The 19,209-nt window shown below is 46.3% G+C and overlaps 1 protein-coding gene across 2 annotated transcripts; it reads left to right on the plus strand.

The window, feature by feature from the left end:
- Positions 1 to 32: 32 nt before the first annotated feature.
- On the plus strand, positions 33 to 19,080 carry TNFRSF1A (TNF receptor superfamily member 1A). 2 transcript variants are annotated; one of them, XM_049824707.1, is made up of 10 exons: positions 33 to 73; positions 12,039 to 12,240; positions 12,557 to 12,685; positions 13,017 to 13,160; positions 14,778 to 14,859; positions 15,188 to 15,255; positions 15,469 to 15,591; positions 15,943 to 15,980; positions 16,749 to 16,908; positions 17,471 to 19,080. In XM_049824707.1, the coding sequence occupies exons 2-10, from the start codon at positions 12,060 to 12,062 to the stop codon at positions 17,770 to 17,772; spliced, it is 1,227 nt and encodes a 408-aa protein (XP_049680664.1). In that variant the 5' UTR covers positions 33 to 73; positions 12,039 to 12,059; the 3' UTR covers positions 17,773 to 19,080. The 2 variants fall into 2 exon arrangements, with proteins under 2 accessions (XP_049680664.1, XP_049680663.1); XM_049824706.1 differs by lacking the exon at positions 33 to 73 and adding an exon at positions 1,841 to 2,226.
- The last annotated feature ends 129 nt before the right edge of the window (positions 19,081 to 19,209 follow it).

Raw genomic sequence — 19,209 nt, forward strand, 5'->3', positions numbered from 1 at the left:
CGCGGGGGGCGGCCGCAGCCCCTCGGCCCCCGCGGTCGTTGCGCGGGCGGGCGAATTTTCAGCGGTCCCTGAGGTAAAAAAGTCTCGCCACGGCGGTGGGAGCCTTTTCGCTCACCGGGGCCGTCCCTCACGCAGAGGGCTGGCGAGAAACGGTAACCCGGGAGGGTTCCGCAGGCCGGGAGTCAAGGGGCCGCGCTGACAGACGAGCTGAAGCGCAGCGGCTGCGTGACAGGAGCGCGGCACATAGTCACGGAGCCTCGGGGAACGCTGAAGGGCTGGCAGGCCACAGGGAGACGGTGGGGTGGGAGGTTGGCGTGGGCTTGGGAGTTGTGGTGAAAGCTGGGAAGTGGATGTGCGCGGATGCGTTTGACGTTAATATAAATGTCAAGCGTGCGGCGGGCCGTGAGATCGCTCTTCCCCAACCCGAGCTGCGGGAAGAGTAAAACGTGAAGGTTTGTGGGGATTTCTTCTTGTGTGACACTTGTGTGGTTCTGGAGAAATGCTTTTTCTTTTTTTTGGAAGGCTGAAGCTCCGTGAAGTTTTGAGGGTGTGCCTCATCCCCTCATCTGACAGTATGGGATAAATCTGAAACGATCCATTAAAACCGTGATTTCCTCCTCCACAGAATATACTCATCATGGGTGCATGAGAATTTTTCCTTTAGGGGTTAATTTTGTATTGTCCTTGTTCAGGGCAAGGAAATGAACTAGACAGAACTTGATAAACCTTTTCCATCTCGGGAGATGGCTGCAGCCTCGCAACAGGTTATTCTGCCATTTCCTTCCCTCCTGGAACCTGCAGCTGGAAAGTCAGAACCGTTCCAAGCCTGAAGTGCAAAAGAGAGCTATGGAGCTGTGCGGCCCTCCTTATTTTGTCCTGTGCCCATGCCATTGCTGGCTTCCACACACCAGATGAGCAACTCTGTGGCGGACACGGGAATTGCCACAGCAATTCAGGCAGCGCCTAGAGTGAATTGTACACGTGTTTTGGGCTTAACACACGTGAAATGGGCATATTCTTCCAAAACAACACTTAGCAGCTCAATTTAACGCCTTAGTACGGAGATGATTTCAGAAAATGGGGGAGAGCGCTCCCTGTCACAAACTGACAGCTGGAAGATGTTTCCATTCACGGTCCCTTCCATTGGTCTCATACAGAAAAGAACGGCCAATTCCTGTCACCCCTAGCAGGCGAGGAGTCAAGACCGGCTAGATAACATGGGCAGCTCGTTATCTCAAGAATGGAAATAGTTCTGAAACAGCACAAGGGCAAGGTCTTAACGGGCAACGAATGAAGGGGAGTTCTTTATCATTCAGCCACTTATTCCTGACCGTATTTTTTTTTCTAAACGCTATCGTTAAGAGCACACGTTAAATGAAGCAGAGCTCACGCAGAGTGTTACGTATGCTTTGCTGTTACGTTTGCACTGTCAATGCAGCGGGTTCACGGGACCGTACAAGAAAATGGGTGTTTTAAGTTGAAAAAGTCCAGGGCGGGCTCTAAATATGCTAGTTTTGGCTGATAAATACCTTTGTTTAAAATTATTTAGGTGCTAACAAGGCAGTTAAGATGCCGAGAGTCCTTTTTCTTACAACAACACGCTTAAGCTTTGCACAAACCTGGTTCATGGGAGCGTACAAGAAAGTGGGTGTTTTAAGTTAAAAAAGTCCAGGGCGGGCTCTAAATATGCTAGTTTTGGCTGATAAATACCTTTCTTTAAAATTATTTAGGTGCTGGTAAGGCAGTTAAGATGCCGAGAGTCCTTTTTCTTACAACGACACGCTTAAGCTTCGCGCGAACTCAACGTGAAAAGCACGGCGGGGAGGTGAAACGCTCCTGCGTCAGGAAACTTTAAGGTTACGGCGACCCAAACTCCTTTGACTCCCTTTTCCGTGTCATTTCTGGCAGTTTTAGCCACGCCGTGCGCCGCCGGCTCTTCCTTCTTCAGCTTGCCCGTCTCGGGGTTGAAGGAGAACGGCGGCCGGTTTGCGGAGGGCGGGGCGCGGCGGCGGGACGCCTCCCCGTTCGCCTCCCCTCTTTTCCTGCCGCCGCTACCGCTGCCAGGAAGTTGGAGAACGGGGGGTAGTTTCGCTCCGAGCTGCTCCCGGCCGGAGCTGGCCAGGGGCTGGGGCGGCTTCCTCTGGACGCCGGGAACCCTGCCATGGGGACGTAGCGGGCCGCGGAGCCATGCGCGGCCCGGCGCTGCCCTGCAGCTCGCTGGGGACGGTAAGTCACGGCGACGGGGGGGTGGGTGGTTCGCCGCTCCCCGCGGGACGGGACCGTGCCCCAGCGGGGCACCGCCTCGGCCGGCGGCGGCTCCGGTTTGTTGGCTTCCCCCCCCCGCCGCCCCCGGAGCTGCAGCCTGTTGCGGGTTTGCAGCGCGGTGTACAGCCGCGGAGCTTTCGGGCCCGGGCTCCCTTCGTTCCTCCTCGCCGCCGTAGGGCTCCGGGTCTGCGGACAGCCCGCTTTCTGCTCCCGCTCTGCGGGGGCTTTGCTTTCCCCGGCGGCAGCCCCGTGCCGGAGCCGGGGGGGGGGGGGGGCAGTGTCGGCGGTGGGAGCCATTTTCTCCTGCGGAGGGGCGAGTTTGGGTTGTCGTGGTGGAGCGGGCGGCTGAAGCCGGTCGGGGAGCCGAGCCGTCAGGCCAGGCTCGCCGTCACCTGGCCGCCGTGCGGTGTAACCGGGCTGCGGGGACGGGTGAGGCGAGGCCGGCGGTGCTTGCTCCCTCCTTCCTTCCCTCCCTCCCCGCCCACCGCTGGGTTCGCCGACCCCGTTTCCGGGGTTGATTCCTGAGTCAGGGAAAAGGCGGCTGGATTTACGGGAACGGCGGAGGATTTCCTGGAGTCCGCGGCGCCGCCGTTTAACTCGCGAGGCGCGGGGCTATCCCGGCACGGAGCCGTCCGGTGCTGGGCTCCCCGTCGCCGGTGTGCGGGGGTCGGCTGCCGGCGGGGGAGGACGAGCCGCCTCTGACTCAGCCGGCTCCGCTTTGCTGCGCCGTCGGCCGCAGATGCCTGCGGTCTTAACGCCGGGGCCGGGGATGGGCGCGTTGCTGTTATTAAAGCAAGGGAAGCTTTATTGCCGCTCTGCGGGTGTTTAAACAAAGATTAGTGGGCTGTGCCTGCGCCCCAAACCATGGGATTTGTTTAAAGGCAAGTTTGCCTTCGCTGGTAAATCTTTTGCCGCCTTGGGTATCTTAGGTCAAGATTTCTAAGCTGTCAGTTGTAATTTTTCAGGTGAAAAAGTTACTTGTAAAAGAAATCCGAGAGTTCTATGAATAACCTGACTGCTAGAGGTGAATGACCATTCAGTATCATCAGATGTGTGATAAAGCAGTGACAGTTGGGGTGGTGTCACTTAGTTAGTGTTGTGATGTGGCTATGAATTCTGGTATAGAAGTTACAAGGTCAAACCGTTTATTCCTAAATCCCTGAGCATCCTAGTAACAAACACTTGTGCTTGACTGCACTGGACTTGTAGCGTTGGGTTAGTTGTTAATTTGCTGTCAAAAAGTTGTGACTACGCTACTCAAAGTTACCTTCTTCCAAAAGCTTTATTTTTTTGCACTGGGAAGCTTTGGGAAACCAAGTAATAGAGTGATGACTAGCACTGGCAAGACAACAGGGCTAAAACTGTGGAGTAGGAGCGCTCTACGCCTTGACTCTAACTGTGGATCACTTACAAGCTAAAGGCCTAGGGTAGGATATATAAACCGTTGACTTAAATACAGATTTCAAAGCAGTTAGCAAACCTGGAAAAGTGTATTTCTCGCTTAAGTATAGTGGTGCACACATTTTGCTGTAATTCAGATACTATATGTGATATTATTCATACTGTTGGCAATAAAATGCACAAAAAAATCATTGGATTCCCCAAATTAATTTTATTGTCTTCAGTTAAATAATATGCTGGAGGAAGGGTGTCCTTCAGTGGGATTTCTTTTTCTCTTTGAGGACATTTTCCCCCTCCTATTCTCATGTCATTTCAAGTTCTCAGTAATACCACACTTACTCATTACAGATAATGTTTATCTTTTCCATAAAATCGTATTATTTTTTTCAGTGTTACAACTCTCACTCTCTTGCATGACCTTCCGTCTTCCATTTACTTTCCATATCATCCCACGTTTGCCCTCATGGCCTTTCTTATTCCCTTGATGCCCCCCTTCTACTTTCCTCATTCTTTTATGTTTCCTCTGATTCTTCAAAATTTCCTGTAGCTTGTTTCCATGCATTTTCTCTTTTTGTGTGTCTGTAATCTCATTTCCAGGTCCTCTGTGTTTTCTCCATGCACTCCTAACTTTCACAGTGGAAGAAGTGGCAGCTGCCTTTGCTGAGGCCAGTGTCTCATTTAAGAAAAAAAATATAATTAATAGCAGTTTCATTTATTAAAGGCAGTTCAGTTTTATGAATAAAAAATAGCCACAAGGGTGCTTCTGGCATTGATTCCTTTTGAAGGTAAGGGGAGGAATTTTGAAATTAGAAGCTATGTTATATAAAAATTGAAAACCAAGCCACCAAGTGCATCGTAAGAAAGAACTGTTGGGCCTGCCATCCTGTTTCCAGTAGTGGCCAACGGCAGGTATCTACCAAGGGGTTTGGAGTAGGGTAAGCGTACTACAATGAAAAATAAAAATACTTTCCCAGCTTCCAGTGATCTGTGACTGTAGGAATTCCCGAGTCAAAATGGTGTCTTCATATTTTGGACCCCTGAGTGTGTTTTTTCCTCTGCTGATGGGTGTGATGATTGCCAGGCAGGTTTCTGGCACCCCCAGCATTCTGGCAGGGAGTCCCACACCTCAGCTATGTGTTGGCTAAAAAAGTGGTGTGTTTTTTTGTGGGTGGGTTTGTTTTGTGGGATTTTTTTTGAACCTGTCTCCTGCTTGTTTTATGTGATGCCTCTTCTTGCATTGGAAGAGACAGAGAACAGCTATCCCAGTTCACCTTCTCCATGGCATTCATGACTTTAAGGCCTGCTATAGTACCCTCTGCTCAGTTTTCTCTTTTATAGACCAGTATTTTTAATCATTCCCTTTATGGCAGCCAGTCTGTACCACTGCTTGTCCTTGTTACCTTTCTTTGTATAATATCTGGCTTAATTTATATTCTGAGGATTGGGGACTAGAGCTATAGTCTGGATTTAATCCTTATGGATTTTTATATTGGCATAACAACGCTTTTTGTTCTGTCCTCAAATCCTTTCCTAATAATTCATAGCATTTGCTTGCATCTCTGATTGTTTTCTCCAACCAGGTTCATTCAACTTTTTTATCTGCTTATTAATCTAATTTTAATTAGTATATTTGATGACTGTCTACTTCCAGCCAAACGGAATGTGTTGATATCCTAGTCTGTGCTAATTCAATTACGTGGTAATTTTAGTTCTCACAAGTAATCAGTATTGTCAGTTTGGATGCCTTTACCTTACTTTTTATTAAGTAATCCATTTTCTGCATTACCAGTGTTATTTGGGGTAAAACCAATTTTGTCATTTTGCTCCTTCTTATCCATTTTCTTTAGTGATCACAAAGGGGTTTTGTTTTTATTTGGGGCAGATGTCTTGTGTTCTCTTCCATAATCTTGTCCTCTTCCCTGGATAACCGAGTCCTTCCTTTGAACCCTTGGTAACACAGATCTTTCTACTGCGGACTTAGGAACTTCACGGTAGAAAGCACATCTCAAAGCAATGTCGCTACGTTTCTCTATTCAAACAAACACAAGTATGTCAGTTCCAATGAGTAGGACTCGCCACGTGACAATTGCCTGACTCTAAAAAATTCACTGAGTCGCTGACAAGAGGCACGAGCATGGCTTTGGCACAGCGTGGGCAGGGGCCAAGGGCTCGTGCCCAGCTGAAAATCAGCTCGGGGTTGAAGGGGGAGGCCCTCGCTGAGCCTTCCCGCAGCTCTTGGCTCCGACGATGCTCTGATGCAAGGCTGTACAGCTGCACTGTCGAACTCAGCCCTGAATACAGGCAGGCAAACTACTGGGGTATCGCATGTCTGTGAGCTCAGGGCTCTGACATAGTGTTCACCACTGGGTCCTCTAAGGAAAAATTAAAAGGTTATTGTCTTACAGTTGTGATCGCCTTCTGACTCTTCCACTCTTTAGCTCTGCTAATATGAAATAAAAACTTCTAACTATATACTGTATATATACACACACAGATTTTATGATGTGAAGTCCATGATATTTATAGATAAATCACAGGTTTCTTTTGTTTTTAAATTAAGATTTCTAAGGCTTTTCTTCATTGCGTGAAAGCTATTACAAGTCTCCTGATTTTAGACAAGGCCTGAAATACAGTTTTCCTCCATCTGATCTTCATAAAATGGAGGATTATTTATAATAATAGCTCTTGTATCCTCCTTTTGACATTTCCAGGTTTTAGTGAACAATGAGAAAAGCTTCCTGTAAATGTTGCTTTAATCTACATTTCTCAATGTGTAAAGCAGAAGTTCTGGTTTCCCATGTATCTTTGTAGAGCAAACTAAAAAAAAAATAATGATTGCAAACATCAAAGAGCTTTTGGAAAAGGCTGAAGCAGTCACAGAACATAAGGGTAATTTTGCACCTGATTTCTTTGGTGGCTCCTTACTCTGAGCAGGATCTTTGTTTTCCTCCAAACTTCCAAGCTGGCTAATTTTTTATGGCTCATCAAAAAGGCTAACAGATAACTGATATGTAGAGTACTTGTGCATTGGTGTTTATCATGCTGAACTCTTGAGCAAAGGGAAGTTTCTATTAAGAAATATTTGAGAAATTCTAATGGCTTGTAATGCCTTTTATTTGCAGGTAGTTCTTTAGTTTAAAAATGGAGTATGAAAAATGGAAGTCTTTTTTGAGAGAAGCAGTTGAATAAGTTGTTGGTGGAGAAACACTTTATTAAATGATGAATATGTTAGGTGTGTACAATAAAGGGAGTAAGCCTCCTAATCTCTGGATTTTAACAGCACGTCTGGATTTATAAAATTGTTTTATTCTGAAATTTTCAGATTTATGCTTTTGTATTAAGGAGATGTAAACTCTGGAAATTATTAATTTGGAACTATTTTAAACATTAACTTAGTGATGGGCAATATAATTTGAATTGTTTGGAATACTAGTACCCGAGCATCTGCTCCAGCAAGTATTGCCTTCCTGTTAGTTCCCGTGAACAGCCGTGGGGTCTTGAGGCGCTGCATGTGGGGCAGGAGTCACTTCCCACCTGTCTAATCTATCCCTTTCCGCTCAGTTTGCTTTCTGTGACTGGCCTTGGTCCACTCTGGAGACCTCTAGGCATCCACTGGCTTTCTAGGAGAGGGGAGTCTCACTCCCACCGCAACCCTCTCCATCCTCTCTTTCCTGTCACACTGTCACGCCAGTGTGTCACTGTCCCTGCTTCCTCCACTCTTCTCCCTGAGAGTGAGGAGCCTTGCAGGTAGCAGCAGGGCTGCAGGGCTACAGCTCTGCACAGGGAGGGCAGAGCACATGATACAGAGCTACGGCATCTGTACTGAGCAATTTGGTATTTCCTAGCCTTGTGGACGTTGGCAGGTGATAATATGGTAACCCTGATATGCTGCGCTTCCTTGCGCTGTCCCTCTGTTTCTGATACTGTGCCTTTTTTTCTCCTTGGTCTGAGAACACTGGTCTCAAATGTCCCTTCTTATTTCCATCACCTCCACCCCCATCTTTCGTGACTCTTGCTGCGTTCTTCACTTTTATCTTTGCTGTTCCTTTCTTTCTTTGCTTTACTCTTTAGAGATGTTGCCTTACTTGCAGTTCTCTGTGCATGGTCTGTTGAGGCAGAAGCAGCAGCAACTGTAGTGGTGGCAGTAATTCAAGAGTATTTGAGGTTGAAGATGGTGCAGAGGCTCCTAACTCCTGTCTTAGCTGCTAAAACTTTGCATAGAAGAACTCTTGAGCTTGTGCAGTGGTATTTTTTTTTCACTGTAGCTGTCAGGCAGTAAGTGCTGGCATGAGACATGAGAAGGAGCTAGGATTGCATCACATGTGAGGAGAATGTGCGGGCCACATAGCTGTTACCCAGAGGGGTGGAATGATTTAACGAAGCAGCCTTCTAGTTTTCATATGCCATATTTTGTTTCTTTCTGTAGCAGCTTTAGAAGTAAAACCTAGAGTTTCTGCTGATGCTTTTTTTTTTTTTCTCCTGGGCAGTCCCCACTCACTAAAAACATGAATCACCAGTGTGCATGGTGTGGTTTGGTGGTTTGAATTATCATTTGTCTTAGGTAATACATACTGTCCAGTTTTCTATGCTGCATTGGTTAGTAGGTACTCGTTCTTTCTCCTGGCGAGTAGAATCAGAGCATGTTGTAAATCTAACAATGGAAAATCACCTTATTTCAGTTGTAGAGGACCTCTAAACTTTGCCTTGGTGAGCTGTTATCAATGACTTGAGGCTTCAGTGCTTGGTAAATGGAGTTACATCTGGCTGGTGACCTGTCACTAGCAGTGTTCCTCAGGGTTCAATTCTGGGGCCAGTTCTGTTCAATGTATTTATCACCGATCTGGATGCAGGAGTTGAATGCACCATTAGCAAGTTTGCTGATGATACCAAACTGGGAGATGCTGTTGACTCTCTGGAGGGACAAGAGGCCTCGCAGAGGGATCTAGATAGATTGCAGCATTGGGCTATCATTAACGGAATGAAATTTAACAAGTCCAAATGCCGGATTCTGCACCTGGGACGGTGTAACGCCAGGCACAAGTGTAAATTGGGAGAGGAGTGGCTGGAGAGCAGCTCTTCAGAAAGGGATCTGGGGGGGTTGCTGGTCGACAGCAGGCTCAATGCGAGCCAGCAGCGTGTGCCCTGGGAGCCAAAAGGGCAACCTGCACCCTGGGGGGCATCAACCACAGCCCGACCAGCCGCTCCAGAGGGGACGATCCCGCTGTATGCGGCGTTGGTGCGGCCTCAGTGCCGTTCTGGGCCGCGCAGTTTAAGAAGGACGTGAAGGTCCTTGAATGCGTCCAGAGGAAGGCAACAAAGCTGGTGAGAGGGCTGGAAGGCATGTCCTCTGAGGAGCGGCTGAGGACTCTGGGCTTGTCGAGTTTGGAGGAGAGGAGGCTGAGGGGTGACCTCATGGCACTCTACAGCTTCCCGGGGAGGGGGAGTGGAGAGGGAGGTGCCGAGCTCTTCTGCCTGGGATCCAGGGGTAGGACTCGTGGGAATGGTTCAAAGCTGCGCCGGGGGAGGTTTGGACTGGACATCAGGAAGCATTTCTGTACCGAGAGGGTGGTCAGACACTGGAATAGGCTTCCTGGAGAGGTGGTCGATGCCCCGAGCCTGTCAGTGTTTGGGAGGCATTTGGACAATGCTCTTAACAACACGCTTTAACTCTTGGTCAGTCCTGAAGTGGTCAGGCAGTTGGATTAGATGATCGTTGTAGGTCCCTCCCAACTGAAATAGTCTATTCTGTTCTAATTTCATGTATTTCTTGAATTATATGAAGTCTGTTATTGGTATTCAGCTGTATACTGCTGAATTCCTTAGGGAGCTGCTTAAGATGGTGGTGGTGGTTTGTTTTTTTTTTTTTTTCTGCCATGTGAATGATCTTTCTGGAAGGCCGAGTCATTGGTTTGTGAGTCACTTGTGGTCTATGAGTCCCTCAGATTTTGATTAATAATGATGTGTTAACTCTGGCTTGGTTACACTTATAGACAATGCTTTCACTTAATCTGAAAAATTGAAAACACCTTTCCTGTTTTGTTTTGGTTTTGAAGGTGTATCTGACCAATCTTCTATGTGTTTTTGGCTTGATCTTTGAAGTTTTCCTCTGTTGTTCCTGTTGCTGACTTGTCTGACTTACAGGCTGGCTGTATATATTCCTGTGTCAGGGGAATTAATCATTGGGTAGAGAATCAAGATTTTTTATTGTTGCTGTCAGACCATCTGTGTGAATGATCTTTTACTTTTTTTCCTGCAAGCAATCAATCTTGGAAGATTGTCAGCTGCTGGAACGAGTTCTATTTCTTACTGAATTGTTGTTGGAGTGCTCATGTTTATCCTGTGGTCAGCTAATTAAGTCTGAAAGGATAGCTATTTAAATATGTGGCTCTCTTTTTCCTGCTCACCATTTTAGCACCTGGTCTATTGAATATGTCTTTATATGACAAAGCTCTCTGAAAAATGGGGTTTTTTGCTTTGTCAGAGTTGCAAAATCCTATCCTTGAGGTTTTAAGTCACTTTCATGTACGTACCTTTCTCCCCCAAGGCTTTAATTTTGAGAGAAACAGGACAGCATGGGGCTGTCATAAGCCATCTCATTTTGCGTATCCGTTCTTAAGCTTGCAACCACAAAATTGGTATCAGCATTGTGGTTTACCCTTATTGGTTTACTTTGCTTTTGCTATAACTCTCCTAGCTGAAAAAGCAAAAAGAAACAGAACTCTGAAGCTGTGCCTGTACAGCTAGGCATCTTCCCACTTTCAAAAAAGCAAGCTGGGAAAGAATTGCAATGTAGGGAAGTTAGTGTAGTAAAACTCGGTGTGAGATTGTATGGACGGGGCACGGTGGTGTTTATTTGCAAAAAAAAAAGAGTTGATTTTTATGCATTCACACAATCATAGACGCAATCACAGATGCATAGGCTACATTGGCACACATTCTCTGCAACATACTCAGAAGCACCAACGCACTTATGTCCACATGGCGTGGCCAGGATTGCTTGTTTGCAACGCAGGTGACAAGGGACACTGGCTGTCAAGTCTTCATCGTGCCACTGGGGTTCTTCATAGCACTACAGACTAGTCTTGAAGAAGTCCATCATACCCTTTGGGAGTCATCAACTTGTATGGGATGGGCCTTTGCAGTAGAAGCTTGCTGACTTCAAGCTCCATAAATTGTTGTTTCCTGGTTTTGGTTTTTATCTTTTTTTTTTTTTTTTAACTTTTTTGTTATTGTAAGTTTTTTCCTTGTCTGAATGCATGTTTGAAATACATGCCTAGGGTCTGTTTTTCTGTTGGGCCAACAGGCAAAAGAATCTTGTTTGTGATACGCTGCAACCTTCTTGTTACTATCCTCCTGGTGCAGGGTCTTTTGCTGATGAGTCATTTATGCTGTTTCTTACCACAGTGTAGACCTTTTGGCCATGACATAAACAGCACATTTCTCAATTTTGCTGCTGGGAATAGTGTCCTGAAAATAATGTCCAGGGAATGGTGTCCTTCGTTACTGGTACAGGCTGTTCTCTTAACCCTTTGTTCTGCTGTTCCTTCCCGTGTGTGTACTTGTGTGTGTACACACACTCACGTTCTCTTACAGTCATGCTGCAGTCATGCCAGTCTTAGTATTTCCATTAAAGTTCTTGACAAGAGTGATCTTCAAAATGAAAATTAGCAAGTAATTCTTACAGGAATTAAAGAAATAAATGCACATTTTTGTGGCAGGCTGTTCAGACTGAGTGTTAACAGCTGCAGTTTAAAAGGAAGAATGTACATTTAACGGGGAGAAGTTGAAAACCAAACTTTCCCACGTTTGTAGGGCTGGCTTGCTCAGGAGGAGTTTTGGAAGCTTTTCTGTACTTTGCATCAGTGAGATCCTCCTCTGCCTTCTTATTCCAAACTTCCCATCTGGTTTATTTCTTTAGAAGTGCAAGTACTGGATGCATTCTTCTCTCTGGAACTTCTTCTAGATGGGGAGTCTTACTGCCTTCCTTAATAGAAACGTTCCTTTGCTCTTGAGTAACTTTCTTGCAAGCTGCAGCATTTTCAAGGCATTCCATCTATAAATTGCACATCACAAGAAGTATTCGCTTTATGTACAGCCAGTTTGCCATAGAGACCATTGTATGGCATATTAATAACACAGATGACAGGTGTGCGTATGTCAGGAGGTTTTTTAATAAATAATCTCCCCACACACTCTTGTCATTGGAAGGTCCTAATACCAGAATTGGTCAAGTCAATTGAACTCACTGTTATAATAAAATTTAATTGTAAGTGCTGAAGTCAGCTGTACAGTCTGCCAGGGGATATGATGTTATCTCACCTCGTTTCTCTCCCTCTTTCTTTCCCTCTCTCTCCCTTTCCCTCTATTTGCAGGTTATCCTAACATTCGTCTGCATGTTCATGAAGGAATCTGTAGAAATTGTTCCAGTGCCGTATACACTGCAAGTCCATCGCGTAGCTTTGGATGGAAGAGACCACTCTAATTCCTTGAGGAGAGAGAAGAGGCTGGTGCAGTGTCAGCTAGGACAATACCTACATCCCAGAGAGACCCACTGCTGCATGAGGTGCCATGCAGGTATGTACAATAAGTACAGTAATAGTGACCTTCACCTTAGAGGTATTTCCCTGTCCTGCACTCTGAAACTGTCTCTGTCCTCCAGCTGCATCAGTGCTCCCTTTCTTTGGTAGCTATCACAGCCCAGATGAATTCTTATTCCTTGTCTCTTCTTTTGGGCTGTCGCTGTCACTGTCCTTCATGCTGGTGAGAGGAAGCATCCTCAGTCCTTACACAACCACCTCCAGAGTTTCTCTGAGGAATCAGTGACTCCCATCCTCCTTAAGACAACACATTTGCTTTCCTGTCAGAGCTCTGTTAAGTGATTTTCTTGCAGGTACCTACAAGGCAAAAGACTGTGATCGGCCTGACCAGGCACCTGTCTGTCTTCCGTGTGCTAATGGCACATTCACAGCTGTTGATAACACCATGTCTAAATGCTTCCAGTGTACACGTTGCCGTACAGGTGAGTTATCTATAGGACTTGAGGAAAATTGGTGGTAGTTGTGGGTGGGGGGCTGGAGGGGATGGTAAGTTGAGTGAGGAAGCTTGGAAAAGTAAGCCATTGAATGGGCAGAGGGACAGTGTATGGGAAAGGGTTGGGGACAGCAGGAATAAGAGTTACTAAATTACTACAGTCTGAGACACAGTTCGCAGGCCTTTTGGGCCTTTCTCTGGGAAGATTAGGGGGTAACGGTACGTGTCATCATAACAGTGCCCTGAGCTGCAGGCAAGGGAAGAGGTTGGAATAATTGCTTCTCTTTTTTTTTTTTTTCTTTTTTTTTTTTTCCCCTCAGAATTCCACCAGATAGTAGAGACCCCTTGCAGCCCAAAGCAAGATACCGTATGTGGCTGTCGGAAGAATCAATATCAGATTGGCCTGTCCGATCTCTTCCAGTGTAGGAACTGCAGCTTGTGTGTCAATGGGATTATTGCCAACTGTGAGTATGGCATGGATATGGACATACCGTACTAGGGTAGACAATAACAGCCCTCTGTTCACTTTCTGACACACTGCAGCGCCTTGCCCTGAAGTGATTGTAGTTTTGGAACAGCTCTTGGTTTTGCCTGCCCCCTTTCCCCAGAAAGGCTGCCATTTTTTGCCTGCCTTGGCAAAAATCCCTGTTTTCTCTCACAGTTTCTACCTTCCTTTTGCCCTTGAATGGTTTCGCGGTTTTGGCTGTTGTGAGGAGGTATTTTCTACTTAACTTTGGTACCTCTGCCTTGCGTGTACCGAAGCAAGTTCTTTATGCTCTAGAGCAGGTTTCCCCCTTACCTTCTTTTTTTGTCTTTGTGTGGATATTTCTCCTGATGCTCGTTGCATTTCCCTCACCAACTGCTGGAAGTACTTTGAGTACAATGGCTGAAAATACTGCTGGTTCCAGTGCCCAGCTGAACTATTTGTCAGTCAGTTGCTGAACCACCACAGTGTACTGTGCAGTGTTTTAAAGTAAAGAGCTGCTCAGGTAATGCTGAACTGTACCCAGTGGCATTGGGTGGGACCTGGGGATGGTGCAGGTGTTTGGGAGAAGTACCCATGTTAGTTGTCCCAAGCTGCCTCATCTCCAGTCAGGAATCGGAGATTTTAACCAAATACTGCTTGCCGCCCTCTGCTTCGTGCTGTAGGCTAATTCTATTCATGTCCCTTAAATAATCCTTACCTTGTTGTTCTAAAGCTATCCCCTCTTCTTTGCAAATTCTGCTTCTCCTGGTCCCTTTCCTTTCTCCTACCCTGCCTAGTGTGAGGTTTGCTGTCTTGATGGTGAATGCTTTCCCTCTGGTGCTTGGTAATCTTTTTCTGTCACAGTTTCTGTGCTTACACCTATCCTCAAGGGTCATCATCGTACACTGCCCTTGAGCAATTTTCTTCCCTCTTGGCTGACATTGAACTGTTTTGGTCCTCTCCCTCATTTGCCGCAGAATGCACGCTGCTTGTTCTAGTACCTATTTCCCTCCCCTCATGCAACTTTATGTCCTTCCATCACTATTCTTGTCTGCTCCTCCCCACACCTGTTTTACTCAGTCTCCATACTGTTGACTTGCTTAGAAGCAATAGCTCTTTCATTTCTTACCCCTTCCACTCACAGCATAGCAGATCATAAGAGTGGATGTTTGTCCCATGTCTTGAAGTGATTTCTCCCTGCCTTGAACTGACTTCCTCACCAGTCCCAGCTGCTCAGGGACCACTTCTCCCTCATCTTTGCCTGACTAATGTGATTTCCCCTTCCTCTCGTGCTTGAACTTGAGTGACTTTTCCTGCTTTTGCACTGGAACTGTCGTTATCCATTAGACCAATTTCAGCTGCACTGTAATTTTAGTCCCTCTCCAAGCCTCTACAGAGGTCCCTCACATACCAGGACAGTGGTACCCTTATTTTTTATTATTTTTATCCTCCCTCAACCCTGTCCTCAAACGTGGACTGAATCCTTTTCTCTTCTTCAGTAGCAGTTCTCCAGGCTCAAAGAGGGATAATCTCCCACCCATCTCGCAGTAGATTTTTCTCCTTTTGTTTTCTTCTCTGTCCGGTTTATGGCAACAGTTTCTTCTTTTCTTTACAGGCTCAAAGAACAGAGACACCATTTGCAGGTGTAAGCCTCGATTCTTCCTGACGCTTAGTAATGTTTGCAAGCCTTGCAACAGGTGAGCTTTTTTTCTCTGTATGCCCCTCCACTGAGTAGGAGACACAGCAGACACAAGCCCCACAGGGGGAGGAAATTTTTTTCTCAGGGCTCTGTCCATCTTGACATAAACTTACAAAATTCTGCCTTTCTAGGGCAATTGAGTCTTCCCCTCTGCCACCCTCAGTCTTCTCCATGTAGGCGTCAGCCCACTTAAGAACCCGAAGTCACTAGCCACACTGCATTGCTGTGCTTTGCAGGCTCATCTTGACTTGTCTGTTACTTAGAATTGTCACAAATGACTGGTGCTTCATTTCATGCGTGCTTTCCTCTCTGATTCGCTCTTTCAGTTGCATTGGAGAAGAATGCTTGCAGTGTCATAGCCCAGTGACTACCTCACCTACTCCGTCTGGGCTGAGTGAGTACTGGGGGAACTGAGAGACAGTGGAATCTTTTCAGTGTGGGCATTTGTTCTGTTAATGCCTTTTGTAAAGTGTTATCTTCTCCACTCTCTCAAACCATTGTTCTTTTTCTCCCTACCATCTGCACATCTTCACTTGCTGTTCTTCCTCTAGCACTTACCTCCTCCTTTCTCAGTCACTCGCTCATTTGCCCTCTTCCTTTTGACTAGATGGGAGCCTTGTCCTTGGCATCGTCGTTGCAATATTTGGAGTTATTTCTGTCCTCTACGTTGTAAATAAAATAGTGAAGCTGGTCCAGGAAAATGGGATAGCGTCATCTTTCTACTCCTGTGGTGAGTACAGCAGCATATGCAGTGATATTGATGGGGATAGACATCATCCTCTGTGTGTTTGTGTATTCACACATGTGTGAGGGGAAAAGTGGGATCCTGTTACTGGGCTTTGCTGCAAGGCCAGAGGAACATGAGAACTTGACAGCTAAGCTTATTGGTGCAGTTCTTACAACTCTGCATCCATGCCAGTAGCTGTGACTGGAAGTGCATGCGAGCTCGTTGCTGGGAGATGTGCATTTTGCTATAAAACCTTGTTGAGGGTAGGATTGCGAATAGCTGCTTTCCTGTTTTCTCTGGGATGTGAGGAAGTGAAAATAATTTCTGCTTTCTTTTCTTTTTTTTTCTTTAAAGTTTCTTTGCCACAGACAACCAAGGAGCCAGTACCTGAGGTAAGCAAGATGATGGGTGTAAGAGCTTTCTTTCCGCTTTCAACTATGTTAGCCTGGGATCCAGAGTAACATTTTTCCCCATGGGCTGTTTTTAATCTTGTATTTTCAAATTAGCTGAGTAATAGGGCTGTTTAATTCAGAAGTCTTTTCCTGTAGAGGGTGGAGCCATTAACATTTTACTTCCCCTCTTCTAGTGGATGCTTTTCAAACTCCTGGGTTTTTTCTTTTTTTTTCTTTCTGGATGCATTTTTTTCAGATAGCTGGTTCTTAATCCCTTTTTCTCCCTATATACCCCAAGCTTGGAGGATTTAACTAATTTTACTTCAGATCTTGACCGCACAAGCCTCTCGGTGCTGCTCCACAGTGTTCTCTAAGGTCCAATGCTGTTCTGCAGTTAAGAGGGCCCAAGCAGTAGCTGAGATGGGGTTTCCACAGCCTTACAGAGAAGGCTGATGAGAAAGGTGGCACGTGGAGCTTCTAGAATGGTGGTGATTTTGGGTCCCAGCCTTACTTGATTTTGTAAAGAAATATTTTTTCCAGACTACTGTTTTTTGATGCCAAAAGAGAGTTAAACTCCTTGGGTTCTGCTGGAAAGAAATGTTTGGTGCTTTCTGCTCAGGCAAGGCATATAGGAAAAACTAACACGTCAGCACCTGCTCCCCACCTATCTTGGATAAATTTTACTATATAAAACTAGTGGTTCCTTGCAGGAGACAGGTGTATTGTGCTGCTGCAGATGATTCAGGACTAAGAAAATGTGTCTTTCAGGTTGAGGTAAAAAGAAGTGAAATTTCCATCCTTCTTCCCGAGTCCCAGAAGGAAACGGAATTGTCAGTGAATGCAACACCACCACCTGCACCTCTGCCGCAAAGTTCACATGAGCTACCAGACTGTGTCAGACCTGCCAGGAGGACACAGCTTCCAGACAGTACGTGAAACTCCCCCGTCCTTCCCTCCTTCCCCAGACAAATGAGAACCTGATTATGGAGATACGGCTAGGAGGATGTTGGACAGACCTTACCCAGTGTGCATGACCTGTGTGTATACTTCATGCATGGCACAGTACAAAGGCAGAAGCATGCCCAAAGCCTGTAAGGCTGTACATGCTAACTATCTATGCAAGGCCTTTCTGTTGTCTCTTTTCCCTACCAGCAAAATGGATTGTCATATGTGGCGACATGCTGTCAGTCTTAATGCCTCTGGGATGATGACCCAGAGCATTCCTTTTGCAGGAATGTGTGGCACTCTAAGCGTGCATGCTCAGCTCTGCTCATAACCTTACACAAGAGCATATGGAAGCATTCCCATTGCTTTTTGAGGGCTAAGAGCAAGTCTGGACATCACAGGAGTTTGTGTGACTACTCTGTAGAAGACCTGAACAGGAGGGGGAAATGCACGATCCCAGGGAACCATCTAGCCCCGCATTATTTGCGTTCTCCTTGAGGCTGCAGAATCCTGGTTCTCATGCTTTATTTCTTCTCTTTTCACAGATCCTGCTATTCTCTACACTGTGGTGGATCACGTACCACCGTCTAGGTGGAAAGAGTTTGTGAGGCGTCTGGGTCTGAGTGACTATGATCTAGAGCGAATTGAGATGGAGCATCGGCGTTTACGAGATGCCCAGTATGAAATGCTCAGACTGTGGAAACTGCGCATGGGCCATGCTGCAACTGTGGAGCACATCAGCTGTGTTCTCAACCAGATGGAGCTGAGTGGCTGCAGCGAAGCTATTCAAGAGGCTCTGCTAAACCAGAACTCTCCTCAACCTTGCAGCCTCCACAGCCATCTTTAATCTATTTCTGCTTTGGTTGCCCTTACTATGACTCTCAAGAGAGGACCATAACTCCCTTCCTTTTCTGTCTTCCTTTTCCCATACCTTCCTATCTTTCTAACACTCCTCAGCTGGGTTTGTTGGAGACAGCAGGAGATTTATGCTGGAGGAAGGCTGAGGCTTGCTTCTCAACCACCATGTAGTTCAACACCTTCAAGCCATGACAGACCTCTGCAACAACTCCTTTCCCAAGGAGGGAAAGCACCTTGTAAAGGAAGTGGTGTGTGGACTCTGAACAAGATGAAAACAGGAGCTCAGAGTGACTTGATAGATCAGCTGCTCTATGGACAAGTTGTTGCTGAAACAGGTGCTCCACCCACCATGCAGTGGGTAAACTTGTAGGGTGACTTGGTTAAGCTGGCTGTTGAGATGGTAAAGTACTCGCTCGGTTTTTGCAGATGTGTTTTTCTGCAAGATCAGACAGTTGAACTGGCTCACATTGCAGCCCTTTGATTGCTTCATCTGACTCAAGGGAAGCGGTGGGAGGATGTGCCTGTTTCTCTGGAGCAGGAGAGGATTGCCCCCTTTCGGTATCAACTAGTTATCGCTGTGGCAAAAGAGTCATGGAGATTCAGAAGTGGAGGCTCAGGGAGAACGGGAGGATGTTATCCTTTCCACAACCCCACTTCCCTCAGGTTCAAGAGGAATAAGGATTCTGAGCCAGTGAGTCAGATGAGAGGGTTGGTGCTTTTTTCTCAAGTTTTTATTTTCCGTGCCTAGAAACGATGTAAGATAGCATTAACAAAATACCTGCCTGTGTGTTTGTCCAAGAGCAGAGGGGAAAGGAATGCGTGCGTGTGTCTGGGTGAGAAGCGTGGTGCTCGGAAGGGTGGTAGTGTGAGTGCCTCTGCAAATCTGTGCTCGCACACAGGTCGGTAGGCTTGTGTCTACCTGCTTGTCTATCTCTGAACAATTTGCTGAATCCGATCTAACTGCAAATGGGACTGTGTATGTGTACATATATCTACATATATGTATTTTAGCAACTGTTGAATAACTTCACACTACTTCCTGGACTGCATTCTGTGATTGCTACTTGGGTATGAGAGCCATTTGGTACCGTCTCCAGGCTCCCACCATCACTTTCCCACAGGTAGTACCCTGGGTGAAGCAGAAGTAGCAAAAATCAATTAGCCTGCATCAGGTGCAGGTTGTCCACACATTTGTAACGTGGATTTTTTATTTTTTTTTTGTCTCTTGTCCCTTGACCAGAGAGAAACTTTCTATTGTAAATACACTAAATGCTCTGAATTAAAATTCATATTTTTACCTCTGCCTCTGGTCTGGTTTTGTCCATATTGGCTTCTCTTCTGTGGGTGGGGGCAGAGAAAGGGGAATAACTTGCAGATGTGGCAAGAGTGGGCTGCAGGAATGAGTGGCTTGATGGTCTGATGAAAT

This window comes from Accipiter gentilis, chromosome 21 (genome assembly GCF_929443795.1).
Source record: "Accipiter gentilis chromosome 21, bAccGen1.1, whole genome shotgun sequence".
Classification (NCBI taxonomy): Eukaryota; Metazoa; Chordata; class Aves; order Accipitriformes; family Accipitridae; genus Astur; species Astur gentilis.

Bases quoted from the DNA above. Each gene is read 5' to 3' on its own strand.
- TNFRSF1A (XM_049824706.1), top strand. From the start codon at position 2,188: ATGCGCGGCCCGGCGCTGCCCTGCAGCTCGCTGGGGACG. The intron at 2,227-12,038 runs GTAAGTCACGGC...CTCTATTTGCAG, and splicing joins CCTGCAGCTCGCTGGGGACG to GTTATCCTAACATTCGTCTG. The intron at 15,256-15,468 runs GTGAGTACTGGG...CCTTTTGACTAG, and splicing joins ACCTACTCCGTCTGGGCTGA to ATGGGAGCCTTGTCCTTGGC.